This window comes from Microchirus variegatus (assembly GCF_963457635.1).
Source record: "Microchirus variegatus genome assembly, chromosome: 3".
Taxonomy (NCBI): Eukaryota; Metazoa; Chordata; class Actinopteri; order Pleuronectiformes; family Soleidae; genus Microchirus; species Microchirus variegatus.
The window spans coordinates 8,064,490-8,081,888 of record NC_139804.1 but is presented as its reverse complement, the minus strand read 5'-3'; the positions used below and the strand labels follow the sequence as shown (position 1 = coordinate 8,081,888).

Sequence of the window (17,399 nt, the reverse complement as noted above, 5' to 3'; positions counted from 1 at the left end):
GTTTGTTTTTGCGTACACAAACACTGTAGCAACAAAGGGTGAGAATCCACTTTGGAAAAGATTCCAAGTGCAATGTACCTTTTGTATTTAAAGGTTTATCATTAATATTCTAAGTTGTATTTACTTCCATTGGCATTTATGAAATACATGCATACAAATTGGATTTCACTGGAAATCCTTTGCAGTGAAAATAATAGCAACAGAGCTTGTGATGAGCTTCATGTTTTCTCAGTTTTCCAGGTGGTAGTGTGGTAAGTTTACGAGCTAATGCATACATTTACGATGTGTGACGTTTAACCAGTTTATTAGTTCAGGTGTATTGAATGTAAAGTTACAGGGGACTCAACTTAATGACGTTGTGATGCATACGTTTTGCATTTGTGCTCGGTTGCATCAGCTGGTGGTGAATGGTTAAAGCACAGTTTTAAAATGATACGTTTTACCCAATTTATTTCCCCGATAATTGCTTTTTCATAGCCGTTTAGGAGAGATTTGCGACGCACACTTCTAGTAGCAACATGTCTACAGTTAAAAATCAAACCGTACTATGTGTACGACTAATTTACTGTGAAACAAAATGTACGCGTCTGAATGGCGGCATCTTGGAATCCCATGTTGGTGTAGTTGAGGTTGCTTTGAATTTCCATGGAACACAGCTTTACTCACTGACTTATTCATTATGTTTTGTCGACCCACATTATACATATGTATCAGTGGGAGATCTTGTTACCACGTGTATTGGTTTCAAGGACTGAGGAAGTGAGCTGACACTGCTGTGTATTCCAGACACTCCCTTCTGCGTGCTGAGACAAACCACTCTCTGGTTCTCTGGTATCACAGATTGTTATCTGTTCCAGGTTGTTGTTTTTGTTGGGTTTTTTTTTCTTCCTTTTTCTCGTTAGATCACAAATTGGTGATTTTTGACACCTCCCATACCCCCTGGCAGTGCTTTATATCCAATGCCATTTATTTTTCATAAATAAAACGTGGGCCGAAACAATTTCATCTGCGACATTATCCCTTTTAAGGAAACATTTGCTCTGAAAATAGAGTACACAGCAGAACGGTGTGTAGTGGTCTGTGTCTGACATCTGTCATCATGGGTGTTTTGTTAGTTCCATCCCAAAAAAAAAGAGACATCAGTGAGGGTTGTCTGGATTTGACAGCCTCTCAAAGCCAGTGAGCCCTACAATTAGTCAGACTGACCCACCGTGAACAGCAGCAGGATTTTAAGACATGTCTCACAATGGTTTGACCCTCATCCAGTGGACAGTTGTGTAATGATTGACCCGAGCTCAGTTGGGCTCTGCGCTCTCAGTTTTCCTGGTTAATTAAATGTCACTTCATGGTCTCTTGGTTTTCTTGAAAGGCAGGAGGCGGAACAAATTACAAGGCAAAAATGTGTTTCCTTTTTTAGATAGACCGTGTGGTAAGAGCAGTAACTAGAATCAGGAGAAGGACTGTGCATAGTTTAAGAGAATCATGTCATCATATAATGATTGTTTTTTTCTTTTCAGTCCAATTGATTGCCTCTTTATGTAAACATGCACATTGGAAAAGGGTATGGTATGTTGGTGCATGAGTATTCAATTATTGGCTTGATTATATGAAGTCAGTCAGTTACTGTGACTATTCTTAAAATATTGAAAGATAAGTACTGCAGTTATGAAAACAAATCTATATTACTCCAATGACGACCTAACCTTGTGGCCTATCTTTGATTAGTTAGTGAAATTTTACGAGACTTCTTGAATGCATCTTGAAGCTGCTCCTCCAAACTCGACACACAATATGTTCCCCAGAAGTGATGAAACTTACCAGGTTCTTTGAATGCATCTCATTAGCTGCTCCATTAACTAAACAATTCAATGGTATGAACACCATGAATACCATTGAATGTTTGTATAGTATTTTCCTACAAATACCCATTCTCCGTTTAAAACAATTCAATTTATTTTAAGCTCCTGCACAGAGTCCGAATGCAGAATTAAGGCAAATATGCTTTTCACTTAAATACTGTGACCTATATTTAGGTAATTGTAAACTGCACATACCTGCCAATCAGATTCAGATGTAGCTGCAGTGTAATTGTGATATTATACTGAGTCATTAGAGTGTGTTAGAGAAAGGAGCAGTGTTTTAGTGCCCTGTTTTTACTTTTTATGTTTGCCAGGTCTGGTTTGTTATTATGAAACAATAGCAGGAACAGCTGCTCTGAGCTGCTTCACTCCTGATGAACCTGTGTTTGTTCTTGACTGTATAAGCAAGTCCACATGAATTTACACACCGGCCTCCTGTAAGATCTTTTAGCACAGCCACACACGCCACAAATGCACAAAACTTAAGTGCATTTTCACCACAGGAACTGGGGACTTAACCGGGAACTAGGTGAGTTCCCACCACGGGACTTATGAGCTAAATGCAAGTACCAGTATGATTTCTTTGGCCCCACACATGTTCCTACACAGCAGCAGCTAGAACTTGCAGTGTTGATGTATGAAAATGTAAAACGCAGATGTTTAAGACTTGGTGGAGGTCTCTGCGTTTAAGTTGGCATGTCATTCTGATGTGATTCTGATGTGAGACAAACTTGCCTCTATTGCCTAATTTTACTTCCTTTTTGTCTCACTCCAGGAAGTAGACGTCAGGTTTTTTGACAACCCCTTTCCCGCTCACCCATTTGCAGGTTTTGCAGAAACTTGCCTCACTGTGAAGCTTGCAGCGTTTGTGTCAGTCGCTGCATGGCAGTTATCTCCTGACTTATGAAATGGACTTTATTAAACTCAGACCTCTGGGTTTAATCAAAAGCTAGCCTTGGTGTTTAACTTATCTGAGACTTCTTACATGTAGAATACCCGCTTTCTCGCAGCTGTGAATTATTTACAATATGCCCATTGTAGAACTAAAATGTTATAGTTGCCACTGTTTGTTTTTGTTCAGTGTGCATGGTCTACTTTGGTTAAGCAGAGTGAAAATGGCTGTGTTGAGTTGGCTTTATCGTGGTCTCTTGCTTCAGACCCCTCTCACCGCAACCAGGAACTTCTGCTTCTGACTGACAAGTCTATTTGTGTCACTCTGAAAAAAAAACACTTGCAGAATGACGAGGCTACACTCGTGTGCAAGCTTCACACACCACATCCTGGTGAAGCTTGTTCATGATCAGGCAGCTTTATCTCATGTCCTTCAGTTGAATTCCTGGCTGTTATGTCAAAGCAAGATTATTGAAAATAAAATAAAAATATGACATTTCTTTTGTCTTTCCCTCACAGTGAATAGACATAACCACTTGAAGGACTTCATGTTGGTTGTGTCGATAGTCATTGGCATGGGTGGATGCTGGTTTGCCTACATCCAGAATCGCTACTCAAAGGACCACATGAAGAAGATGATGAAGGACCTGGAGGGCCTGCAGAGAGCTGAGCAGAGTCTGCATGACCTGCAGCAGAAGTGAGAGTTTTTCCCCACCACTCTACACAACAAGCTATTGTACTCTACACACACACACAGTATTGTGCACAAGTACCATTAGTCTTGGATTTCCCACAGGAAATGCAACATTAAATAGGGCTCAGCATATTTTTGTCTTCACTTTTAATATATTTGCACCCCGGAACCTTCTGCACTTCCTTATATTGACTTTAAGCCAAGGTATTTTTTCTTCTTTGACATCCATGCACAGTTACTACAGCATTAAATAGGACAACTGTTGTCCTCGTGTGCAAGCTAGGGGTGAGTCAAAATATCGATTTGGCGATATATCGTCCTTATTTCCTTGTGCAATACTATAAGCAGTAAGCCAGGGCAAATATCAATATTTTAATACATAAATGATAGCACTCTAAAGTAAACAGTCCCTGCCAGTTTCACTCGCCATGCTTCACTACTCCATGTCTCCCCTCGGCGGCGCTGCTCAAATGAATGAGAGGAAACTGAGTGGAAGTTACCTGATGTATCACTATATGGTTGTCCTGCAAAAGATTGATTATCATTTAATCATGATATTATCGGTATCATGGACCTTGCATCGTAATCATGACATACTCCCACCCCTTGTGCAAGGTTTAGCCTCCGCTACACTAGGGGGCAATATGCACACTTTCAGGTTGTAGTTTAGCTAATTTCAAGTCTTCTATCATCCATCAACTTTAAAATATTAAATTCTTTGAGCTGACAGAGCATAAACTCAGTCTCCTTTTTAGTTAAAAAAGTGTTGCGGACTACATTTTGTCATGGTTTTCTCGCCTTTGTCTTCTTCATCATCTTCTATGTCTTCTATTATTTCCGCGGCTTTTCAAAGTCCCGTGGCAACTGTGCCTGCTCAGAGTGTCCGAGGACTTGCTTAACTCCAACTGAACATATACAGCTGTCTGTACGGATGGCACAATATGACTATTCCATATATAATACCAGTACTGAAATCATTCCAATCCAGTCATTTTTCACCTTTTAAACTGCCAACTTCCAGTGTTAGTTGTACTAACACAGTAATTCAGTTGTTTGAACTTAAGTGTGTTAGTGTAATCTCAGTTAACTAAGATAACTCTGGCAGATTAGCAAGTTTGATAGTGAGATGGTAATCAACCATCAATGAACCATATCCTTTGAATGATAAGCCTCTTTTTCTTGTTTTCTAAATAGCGGCTCTCCTGTTGTCATATTTGACAAAGGTGTATTTTATGGTTTTATGTAGCACAGGCTGTCATTTAAAGGAGGCAAGTTGCTGCAAATCCTTCCAGTGTTTTAGAATGCTTCAGTGTCTCAGGTACTTTTCTCTATAGTCATACGTTATTCACAGGACTTCACCTACAAAAACCACAAAGTTTTTAAATTAGAGTGAAACTGTTGGGTTATGATTGGTGATTCCCCGGACTGAACTTTAGCCAAATGAGTCTAAATTAATTTAGTTAGAGGAGTGAAATTAAGTTTAAATATTAGGTTAGAGCAACTTTATTGACAAATGTTATATATTAGTGGTATATGAGTGGGTCTGCTGTGTTGCTTGAGTAATTACAAAGGTATTTAGACCAGTTGAGCAACTTTAGTGACATTTCTGTCTGTCAATACAACATTGACAAGTCCCTCACACGCCCCTGACTTCTCTAAGAGACAGAGCAGCAGTTCTTTCTTTTTTATCTACATGCTCTGTGTAACAGACAAACGCTGCTGCAGCTCTGAACTTTGCTTGACACAAACCAGAGAATCCGTATGGGTGAGTGAATGTAAATGTCTGAGTCATTGGAACTTGACGTTAAACAGACGTTAAACTCTGCCAACTTCCTTATACAACGTCTACGTAACGTCCAGCTGAGCTGACGTGTGAACAAAGGCGGCCGTTGTGTGGCGAATTTACAGTCGAGCTCACGATGATGATGATGATGATTAATGATCGTGTGCCGATTCAAGGTGTCCCAGGTTAAATTTGTGTATTTTGATTCCCAGAAACTTGATACATGCACAAAAACACATTTTACATAAATGTTAATGTATTTACATGTCTATTTTTGGCTTATGTTCAACACGAAATACAAAAACAAAGATGAACTAGAGGCACTCGGAGAGCAGTCCTCCGCCAAGGCAGCTCAGGCTCCCACGAAATAGCGATAAAAATAGTGATCACGCCCAAAATTTAATCACTTGTTCCTGATCCCATTGCAGACCATTTCCTGAAAATTTGAGACAAATCTGTCAGCGAGTTATAAAAGACAGACAAACAAAGGCTGGCGAAAAACATACCTCCAGGCAGAGGGTAATAATGCAATCAAATAAATAAGATGTAAATAAACATATGCAATTTTTAAGTCGGCTGAAGCTAAAGCTTATTAACTGATGGTATTAATTATCTACCCCACTAACCCACTAAATCAAATCATCACAGTAACATGGTTATTCCACAAAAATAGCTTTAAAAAAACATTGCTAAACATAAGTTGTGTTTTTAAATTTTTAACGTAAGCAAATGTGTTATTGCTAAACTGTTATATATTATTGGATGCTTTAAAAATAATAACAAAATCAGCCACACGTACCAAGAATCACTTAAAAAAAAAATAGCATTGTAATATGTTGCTGCTGTTGTTTTTTATAATATTGCAGTTGTTTATTGTTACTCGATAAATAACAGCAGTTTACTCGGTTTTATTCAATCCCTTTTTACTTGTAAGTACCAGAGACTGAGACCCCGGTAGGTTTCTCGTTCCTTACACAACAAAATAAAGCTCCTTGATGCTGTTGGATGCAAATGTTGCCCGACCTCTCACCCTGACAGTGTCCAGCCTTGATTCACTCAACATTATCCACAATCCTCAAGTGAAAACAGCACAAAATAATGTTATATATTGTGTTGTGTAATTACAGCATACTCTGATTTAGCAGTGCAGAGCAGCAGCAGCTTAGAAATAACCTCTGTAGTTTTGTTTGTTTCTGTTGCTAACATCACATTTATTCCATTGTCTGACGTGCTGTTTCTCTTTTTAAACTAATTGTACACAGTATCCTGAATATTGGCTGCAGTAACACAAACTTTATGTCATTCTGTGATGGTGAAGAGATGCCAGCCTCCTCCGCTCAAAGGGCACTCACTTCCCCTGCTCTCACACAGCGGTGATCGTACTGTGAGCTTTGTGACGTGATCAAAGGCATGATTTTTCAAATACAAGTAGACGAGGTGAGACTTGTAAACTTTCTGTTCTGACATGCAGTACTTCAAACTCACACCTGGTCTGTTTTGGCCTGGTGGGCATCATCGGGCTGTTGCTGCCTCAAAGATTAAGTCTCATGGAATTATAAAGCATCCCAAATTTAGCCAAATGTACACTATATTACAGTTGAGAGGAGTGTGACTAATAATAACTGAACTTTATGAGATAAATCGGACTTCTTTTGGTCTTGTGATTCCTCGAAGAATGCACGGTATGCGGTTTTAAACATGCGCCGTCTCCTCTGATTCCTTTCATGGATGTTCAAACAGGTTCATGTCATACAGGTTAGTTATGTTTCTGTCTATATAAAGGAGGATTTACTTCTCCGAGGTGCTTTGGGGGGGAAGAAAGTGGCAACTGGTCATGACATCACCCATAAGAATCTATTGGATGATACCAGCTGTCAGTCACACTGGTGTTCACCCATATTTGTTGTACTTTATTTGTTTCCTCCAAAGTGGAATTGCCATCCTGTTTGAGTAAAAAAGATCTGAAAATAGTGATTGTAACCATTAACTCACCAGGAAATGTGTTTACTGATGTTATAAACAAGTGAGAAGTTGAAGCTCATTTTCCCACAGACTTCCAGTTAGTTTTTATTGTTTGTTAAATGTATTCTTGCATCCTGAATGGCCTCAGAACAGACCGTGAAAACCACATCCATGTCTTTTTATACATGCCTTTCTTACTTATTGCCCCTTATAAACCATTTTATGTGCTTTAAGTTCACATAAGTAATTAACACACAGAAAACACTAAAGAAAGAGTTTATAGTGTTAGTTTTAGATTTAGATTGTTTGTTCATTGAATTTTTAAGTTGAATTTGAACCTGCAGTTGAGCCGATAGGAAATCTCACAGAGGCCAACGTGGAAAGTGTTAAATCTCTGGGGTGATATGATGTTTTGTTTGGATTGAAAATCGGGGAGAGGCCGAGTCCCTTCGACAGACGTTTGCCACATGACTATTGCATAACATTCCTGGCTTGATATTGGAGACCTTGAACGGGGGATAGCTGCTGTGATAAATACAAGCTGTTGTATTTATGAAACCTCCGTGTTTTTTTTTTCTTTCAATAGTCTCTTGTGTGTCAGGTTTTTGGGAAACAGGTTTGGTCGAAACATGAGACGATGAGGCATAATTTAATGAACAGTTAACGCAGGGTAGAGACTCTCGTTTCCAAGTTTCGACCACATTTTCTGTTTAGTAACACTTGACATTGTTGTGTCTGTTATGAATGTATCATTCAGGGTTCCCATGGGTCCTTGCAATCCTTGAAAGTTTGTGAATTTGAAAACAAAAAAAAAGTCAAAGGACGTTAAAAGTTTTTGCCTGACTTTGACCATAAGAGTTTGCTGCAAATCAATAAAAGTGGACGCCATGGACGAAGACGCTTTTTTACCCTTCCATCTTAAGCTGTGTCAGGACACTCTGTTCTTGAATTTGATGTCGACCAGGGTGTGGGTACCCTGGTCGTTCTTTGTTGAATCAGCACAGTTAGGGAGCGGAAAGTGCGTTGAACGTCGACGAAAAAAAGTAATCGACTGCTCTGGCGGGAACAACGTGATCAACCAGTGTCTCTGATAAACTGCCAGGTCTGTCTGCATGTTCCCACTGAAGATTTATATTTCGATCAGCTGCGAATACACACCTGCCACTGTCAACTTTAGAGTCCGCGCTGACATTTCTTTCTTCTTCTGCTAAACTCGATTCTCCTGCGCTGATCAAAACGAGAGCCTTGACTGCATCAGAACAGCCAGTTATGTTCCGAATGCTCTTTGCGCCCTAGAGCTGAAGCATTTTTTTCCTGAGGGATTCCAATTGTGACATCACTTTGTGAAGTGACGGTTCAGATTAGGGCTGCAACTAACAATTAATTTAAAAGTGGATTAATCTGTTGATTCTTTTCTTGAGAAATTGGTCCATAAAATATCAGGAAAAATTATAAAAAATGTGTTATTAAGTATATCTTTCAATGATTTCTTTGTTATATGGATCAAGAAAACCAAAGAAAATTATCCATGTTTGATTTTAACACTCAAACTGATGAATCGATTATCAAAATAGTTTTCAAATAGTAATTGATTCAGCCCTAATTTGAATATTTGCTCTTATCATTTGTCAAGTACTCGAATACGCTCTCTAATAATCTCTCATGAAAGCTAGTGAAAATAATGCAGGCCCTGCAGTGTGTTGAGCTTAGATGAGCTGCGTTCAAGAAACCTATTGTTAATGTTACATTGTCAATGAAAACTGATGTTTGTGGTGTATTTGGTGGGGGAGGGAGGGATTTATTGTGTGATATTGACATCAGGGCGGGGTGATTTTGAAGTAATAGATGCTCTGTTTTCAAGGTTCACGGTTGCAACAGGAACTCTCACTTTATTAGTTCATTTCTCTTGTAGCTGGAGCACGTACAGAGCGGCTCCACACCTGATTATTCTGATCGATCCCTGCACATGTTTAGAGTATAATGCTATAATTCGTGCACAGCTGGGTGATTTGGACTACATCTGGCTGCTGAAGACACTAAAAACCCTCGACAGAGAGGCGATTACCATTAAAATGTCCAGAGAGCGTTTAGCTTCTTTAACAATCAATTAACCCAAGGTAAAAAAGCAATCTTGTTTAAATGAAAAAAAACAATCTCGTTAAAACAAGAGAAACGGCTCAGATTATTTGTTCTCTCCTCCGCTACACTTCCGTAGACTTTGTTTTATTTTCCACTGTGCAACTGTCTGAGAGACATGCTGATATCAATGGCAGGGAATTGCGGAGACAGGGTGGAACCAGATCTTAATTCTCACACTGTGGCTGTGGAAGGGGATCTAATGTTAAACCGTATTGTAGGTCAGTGTGACTGGAAGCCAGGAAAGACCAAAGTCTCTTACAGTACATGATTTAGGAGGTGAAGGAGCGAGAGTTATGTCCTCTGTCTGTGGGCACACATTTCTCCCTGATCCCTGCTGCCAGCTGCTCTCTTTCCATACCTTCAAGCAGATCCTGTGCTGGTGGTGTCGAGTGGCCTGTCCTCGTCATGTCTTCCCTGTTGGGAGACAGTGGGAGGAGACTTTGACTAAAGCCTGGATTTCCTGGACTCCTTTTACAGCAGTGTTTGACCCCTGCCTCTTTCTCACTGGTGGGAGATGTGGCTCAGATGCTCAGTCACCCACATTTCGACATCTTTGACAAGAGACGCGAGTAAAAACATTGAATGTTCCACGTCTGCTCTCTAAAGTCTGCAGAGACGATGTGTCTGTGTCCGGTGAGCCCTGCAGTGCAGGTCAGGTGAAACATCACTTGGCTTCTTCTTGTCTTTGTAGCTCTGCCAGCGTTTTTTCAAATCGTAGCTATAGACTGGCAGCGGTCAGGGTCGAAAGCATTAGCGGCCACATTTTCCACAGCTAAATGTCTGGATCAACTTTCATTCCTCTGCCCTTCTCTGCTCCCTCTGCTGTTGTGTTTATCCTGGCAGGAGGTGGTGCTGCTCTCTAATGACTGAAAGATGCTATTGCTGTCTGACCTTGAGAAAATAAACTAGACTAAAAAGATTTGTGATACTTGGACTTGTTCTGTGATTAATGGAATAGATCAGGGGCTGCTTGGGTAAGCGATTATTTCCATTTTAAGTCGTGTTACCTGAGAGCCCAGTCTCACATCTAGGGTTACAAATCAATTTGTACAAACACACGCACACTACATTAAAATGGTGTGTGTGTGTGTGGCTAAGCCCAGATGATTATGTCATCAGTGACAAACCTCTTTTACAACAGTGGACTGTTTTAAGACGAGAGTCTAAAAATATCCCTCGCTCAAACCATGTATGTTCTGGGTATTATGGGAGCGCAGAGTGCTGCACTGTACTCACTCCTCTTCTAAAGTTACATGACAGCTGTTGCATTCTGGGCTCCACTCCCTCTGATGTCGGTGTATTGTCCGTGAGCTGCCGAGCAGCTGACCGTGGCTCCTTTGTGTCATATGCGTTAGCCATTGTTTCCGGCGATGCGCGACAGATGCAAGTCCTGCGTTCCACACGAATATTTTTTACACACCATGGCTGTCCACAGAAGGTCCAGAAATATGGAAACACAGGGGTGCACTTCTGTTTATAGCCATCCCACCATCTGTTTTATTTTTATGAACTTTGAACCCATTTGGTAAATTTTAGCTCGTCAGCAAGAGACAGAGATTGAAGTTACAATAACGTACCATAAAAACATTATATACACTATCGTTCAAAAGTTTGGGGTGACATTATTTTATTTTATTCATCAAAAGGGTTGCTAAATGAATAGAAAATATACAATAGTAAATAGTCAAGACATAAATAATGAAATAATGATTCAAAATAATAATTTTACACTTTTGTCAAAGAACCAGCAAATCTGTTTTCAGCTGTGCTAACATCAGTGCACAAGGGTTTTAAATGGTTTTCTAATCATCCAATAGCCTTCTAACACGATTAGCAAACACAATGTACCATTAGAACACTGGAAATGGGCCTCTGTACACCTATGTACATATTCCATACATATTCGTTTGCAGCTAGAATAGTTGTTTACCACATTAACAATGTATAGAGTGTATTTCTGATTCATTTAATTCATTTAAAAAAAGTTCATCTGTATGTTCATCTGTATGTTCATCTGTTTTGCATCCCTCTCTGGATACAAGTATCCACATCTATCATTAACTTACTCTCTGCTTTTATTCATCTGCAGTCTCCACCAGAGACCCTTGTTTTTATTCCCCTCAGGTGGAGACATTGTTTAAAAGGAGTAGTGAGATTTTTAGGTTTGTAACATCCAGCATTTCTGCTAGCATATTGTGTATGGAAGTACTGCGGCCTACGTTATTTTGTGGTGACCACAAACCAAAAGCATAAACAATAAAAAATACAAAATTGTGAATAAGCTTTGTGTTTACACAATTTACGTTTCAATATATTCAAGTTCTTACTTAAATTTAATATTTAAAAGGTTCAGTGTGTCATGTTAATTGACATCTCATGGTGAAAATGCAGATTGCAACAAAAACCAAGGACACGTCTGCTCTTGTTCATAGTGCCTTGCCGAAGGACGGTGGCTTTTGCGCACCAGAAAGGATAGAAACGCTGTTTCACAACTCTTTCCACTCTCATTTACATGGCAAGCATCCACCTAATAACACAGAGCACACACTCTGGATGCCCTGTATGTTCCACTACTGTAGAAAAATGGGCTTAAAGTTCACATTTCGCACTAATACAAACTTACTTATATGTAGTATATTTAATATCTGCCCATTAACTCTCCTAATGCACACAAACTGAACAAAAAAAAACCACATATTTATCTAAGTTTCTCTCTGTTTCTCCTGTCCTCAGGCTGCAGATCGCCCAGGAAGAGCACCGTACAGTGGAGGTGGAGAAGGTGACCCTGGAGCAGAAGCTGAGGGATGAGATCAACACGGCCAAGCAGGAGGCCCAGCGGCTGAGAGAGCTGCGGGAGGGCACAGAGAACGAACTGAGTCGCCAGAAGTATGCAGAAGAAGAGCTGGAACAGGTACTTTCAAAGAGATCAGTGTGACATAAATGATAGGTTTGTCCATTATCTAGTGCATCCAAATCCACTGTTGCAAAGCTTGTGTTTGCGTGTCACTTTGTCACCGAGGTGTCTGACATTTGTTTTCAGGTACGAATGGCACTGAAGAAAGCTGAGAAGGAGCTGGAGTCTCACAGCAGCTGGTCGCCACCAGATTCTCTCCAAAAGTGGCTACAGCTCACCCATGAGGTGGAAGTGCAGTACTACAACATCAAGAAGCAAAACGCTGAACGGCAACTCCTGGTCGCCAAAGAAGGGGTGAGCATTTTTTTTTTTCTTTAAATGAGTTCAATGATTTAGGACTCGCTGCAACAGTGTTGGTACAGCTGAGTGAGTGAAAATGTTTGGTGACATGTTTGCACAGGCAGAGAAGATAAAGAAAAAGAGGAACACTCTCTTTGGGACTTTCCACGTGGCTCACAGCTCCTCTCTGGATGACGTGGACCACAAGATCCTGGCAGCAAAGTAAGACTCTCTAATTTGCACTTTCTGTCAGACTTCTTTTGTCACTTATAACAACATAATTATTGTTTTTACTCCATAGATGTGTAAGTTTGTTTGTCTTCACAGGTTAATTTAGAGACGTAACACAGATACTGTAAATGATGTTAAAGAAGTTATTATGGATGATGTATTTGTTGTATGTATGTCTTTATTTGGTTTATGTATGTTTTATCCTGGACATATAGCCAGAACATAGTTTTGAATTTTCTAGGTATCACTAGAGGTCTATAAGTTGCGCTAATGAGAAGCATGCATGCCAAATCCTGTAGGCAATGACGATCAAAGAAAATTTCTAATAACCCGTCCACTTCACCTCTCTTCAGACAAGCCCTCGGTGAGGTCACGGCTGCGTTGCGGGAGAGGCTTCATCGCTGGCAGCAGATCGAGATCCTCACGGGTTTCACCATCGTCAACAACCCGGGCCTGCCCTCGCTGGCCTCGTCCCTCAACCTGGACCCCGCCTTCATGGGCGGCGGCAGAGCGACACCGCAGCACTTCATCATGTCCGACGACATGGACGACTTAGACGAGGATATCGTGCCCGGAACTCTGCAATGTAAGGGTTCATCTGAATCTGTCGGCCCTTCAGTGGGGATTAGCAAACGAAGCACTAAACTCTCCAAGACCCAGCCGGGGAAATCCAAATATCAGCCCTCATGAGAATTTGGACCTTTATTTCCTTCAATCCCATGAATTAAACCCTGTGTCCTTCCCAGTGATGGAGGACAGTGAGGGTCACATGTGTCTATGAATGAGAGTTGTTTTACATCTGTGTAATATATGTACCTTGTGAAATCATATTGTCTTGTTCTTTGACACACCATTCCAGCTGAATGCCTTTTTTTGTTAATTTTTCTCATTTTGGATACAAAAAAAGAAGTGTCGATTATGGCGACTGAAGACTGGAAAAATGAACTGTCATGAAAAATATATTTCTTCATGAGTACACCCATTTGTAGTGGTTGTGTCCTTAAATATGTCCTGCAATCTGTTTTTTTTGGTGCCCAAAAGTGGGCAGTGTCCAAATTCATTTTACTTCCACACACATAAATATGCCAAAGCTGGCAATGGAATCCTCTCGTAAAACACTCCTCGCTCACACATTATTACGCAATTGAGAGAACCGACACAATTCGGATGACCATAACACTATGTTGCAATCTTGTTATAGGCAAACGTTTTCAGTTAATAGGTTTGGGTTTGAAAAATTGCAGGCGAACGTTACACTGCAGAGTCCTTTTGCAGCTGCAATAGTGAGTAAGTCTTTTAATCAACATTAATTACACTCCCTATCTCACTCCCTTCTCCCCCCCCCCTACACCGTCTATCTGGCATTTGGCTCCCACTGCTGTTTCATTGGCCTAACTGCAGATGGCACCAGACAGCTGGAGAGGAGAGCCAGTGACCTGTGGTCCGTCGGTTCAGACTGTCAGCACTTGTGGAAACATCCTGGTTGGCCTTTTATTCATGCCCCAGTTCAGTCTGATATCCCTTGTCACTCCCTGTCCCTTGTCTTACACCCACATCAACCTGTAATACATCTTAATTGGCAGAACGCTGCAGGTAGACCCAACTCAAGCCAAACCAAATCCACACTGAGTTGACCTGAAAACAGTCCTGACCCTGCCACAGTTGCTTGCTTGCCACGTTTACTCCCTCTTACTCTTGTCCCCACCCAGTTCACCCCTGTTTTCACCACGTTGTGTCACTCGTGTTTGTTGTTAATGGACACTTCCCCCTTAGAAAAGAGCTTTTTGTTGTCCTGTTTTTGTCTCATTTAAGGTCCAGTGTGTAAGAACTTGTGATGGATAATCAGCACTCCGACACTCATCGGATTTATGTCAGCAAATCCTTTCACCTTAACTGTAAGCTCTTGCGCTCATGTAGTTGGCGTGGCACTAGCTCACCGAGTTAGCATAGTAAGCGCTCGCGTATGGAGCTATAAACGTAGTACTCTCTCACGTGGTAATCGTATTAGGTGCACACGTAGTAAACTTTGGTACAGTAAACGTAGTAAGCTCTCGTGCAGTAGGTGTCGCTAGCTCTAGTGTAGTAAATGCTCATTTAGCAACGGGCGCAATTAGCTCTTGCATAGTATGCTCTTAGCATAGTTAGCTAAACGTCATAAGAGCTCACGTAATAAACATGGAAATCGCTTAGGTAGCACTCCCCTACTGGTAACTCTTGCATAGGAAATGTATTAAGCTCTCAGGAGTGAAGTTCTAAGGTAGTGTGCCGTCGCGTTGTGAGCGTAGTACGTTCTGGCATATTATGCGTAGTTAGCCGTCCCATAGTACGCTCTGTTAGGGACCGTATCTATGTTCCTAAAAGGGTCCTATGTTCCCTGCTGTTCACCCAAAAGGACCTGGGGAACATAGGACCTTACCCTTACCCTTACCTTACCCTACCCTAACCTAACCCTCCACACCCAGGCTTCCACAAAGTGGGGAACATAGGTACGACCCCCTCTGTTAAGCTAGTTAGCTAGCTAAAGTAGTACTACTATGTAGGTAACTCCCACGTAGTATTAAGCCGTCATGTAGTGTGCCATTACGTTGAACGTTCTCACGGAGTCCGCTCTTGGGTAGTACGCTCTCGGAAAGTTAGCATAGTGAGCTATTGCGTTGTAAGGTGTCACTACAAAATGTCTGTTTGAGCAGCCTCAGAAACATGGCCTTACGAATGTCACTAAAACTTAAATATTTTTATTCTGAAAATTGTACACGACTGTACACGAATACAAACATACTCATTAGCAGTTCACAGCTTCTGCGAATAAACCCTTGCCACATGTTCTACACTGGACATTAAAACTGGTAACAATAGTAGAATGACGTTGTGAGCGAATGTTTCTGAGCACCAGAGTGTCTTTCCACCCTTTACCCTCCATTTTCCGTCATTCACTGTGTGATTGTTGTTGATAACGCTGTTGTTTTCTGCCCACAGCTCCCAGTATGATGTCTCTGCGCCAACGCCACATTGACCACCAGCTGGCCATGGGCTCCCAGAGGTTGGTAGAGAGTTGTCTGTTGGCAGGGCAGCAGGGAGAGGGCAGATCTAGGGCTCCCCACAGGCAGTCACGTAGCCAGTCTTTTGGGCACATCGACTATGTCCCCATGCCTCCTCTGTCCTCAGCTGTGTCTCACCCTTCCATCATCTGTACCGCAAACCCGAACTCGCACTCCCTGTCCTCCCTGTCCTCCTCTTCCTCCTGTCTCCCCAGCGCTGTGGGTGGCAGCACCGCCTCTCATTCCTCCCATTTATATCACGGTTCTTTCCAGCCCATGGATCCCATTCCCGATTTCAGCTTCACTGACGACTCCAAAGCTCGCTCCTCGTGCAGCGACAGCCTTGGGTACACGTCTTTTCCACAACTTTCCACACGCATGAGCGTATTTTTTCTTTTACTTATTGAAACCCATTTATCTTTTCTACTTTGTGAGTCCATGTTGTGATGCTTCTTTAGATTTTCATTTTTTTGCTTTCACGTCATGGCTCCTGATGCAGCATAACAGATTCTATGCATATCCTCTTCTCCCCCCCCCCCCCCGCCCGCCTCGGTGTTCCTGCCGCTCTTTGCCTGCTCAACTAACAAGTGTGGAGCTCCAGTGTCCAGACTGTGCCCAGCGTGTCCTTGGCTTTGCAGGCATAGTCTAGATAAACCCAAGCATGCATTGGCCTTTCTCTTTTTTAAATATATATATTTTGTCTGTTTTTTAACTTGTGCTTTGTTTTCTTTTTACCTCACAGGGACTTAAACCGCTCCGACTCCGACTCCTCCCTGTCCCTCTCTCAAGTTGGCGATCGGCTCGCTGCCTACAGCTCCAAGGGCCACATAATCAAGCCCTCGTCTCTCATGTACGGCCTCTCCGGCCGCTCGGAAGATTCGGTCTCGCCGCACGCTTACACCCCCAATGGAGGGAACCGCACACAGGAGGGCAGCCCTGCCGAGTTCGCCGCCGACAGCCCTCTACTCATGAAGAAGTTGTACGGCATGGAACAGTCGCCCAGTCTGGGAGACGTCAACAGTCTGACCGAGTCGTCCCGCTCCCTCAGCCCCAACTCCACTGAACCCGACACGCCGTCGCCGACGGGAGGGCAGCTCGGGCCCGCGGCGTCAAAGAGCAACAGCCGCATCCCGCAGCTGACGTCCAAGAAGAGCCCGCTGGAGGAGGACAGCGGCTCGACGGGAGAAGACACAGATTCCACTGCCAGCCGCAAGAAACACACCTTCAAGATCTTTAAGAAACCGAAGAAATAAGAGCGACGTGAACTGCAGGCAAATCAAAGCTGAAAAGACCGTATCTGTTTTCGAGTAAAAAAAAAAGAAGAAGAAGTTTGGGCCGGGGTTTAGTGAAATGATGCATCTTTGTGTAGGTATGTCTTGGTGTAGGACGCCTACTGTGAGAAAACTGGACCGTGGGAGCAAGAAGCCGTTCCGTTTTATCTGCGTTAATGTTGAATCTGTGGGAGAATGGGATAGATTTGTATATTGGAATGTATAGAATTATTTATTCAGCAGGAAAACTCGTGCCAGTCTCGGAGGGAAACTGGTCTCCCAGTTGTTTTTTTTTTGTTTTTTTTTCTTTTCCTTGTTCTGAAAATCTATAACATTTT

General features: G+C 41.9%; 1 protein-coding gene across 1 annotated transcript in view; it reads left to right on the top strand.

Moving 5' to 3' along the window:
- Nucleotides 1-17,043, top strand: part of stim1a (stromal interaction molecule 1a) — a gene marked incomplete at its 3' end in the record, with an annotated part of 31,742 nt that extends 14,699 nt beyond the window's left edge. Inside the window, exons 7-13 of the mRNA XM_083886700.1 lie at nt 3,270-3,447; nt 12,062-12,239; nt 12,369-12,536; nt 12,643-12,743; nt 13,106-13,338; nt 15,729-16,137; nt 16,533-17,043. Of these exons, the coding sequence (XP_083742826.1) occupies nt 3,270-3,447; nt 12,062-12,239; nt 12,369-12,536; nt 12,643-12,743; nt 13,106-13,338; nt 15,729-16,137; nt 16,533-17,043 (1,778 nt within the window). The remainder of the gene's footprint in view (nt 1-3,269; nt 3,448-12,061; nt 12,240-12,368; nt 12,537-12,642; nt 12,744-13,105; nt 13,339-15,728; nt 16,138-16,532) is intronic.
- Nucleotides 17,044-17,399: the final 356 nt, after the last annotated feature.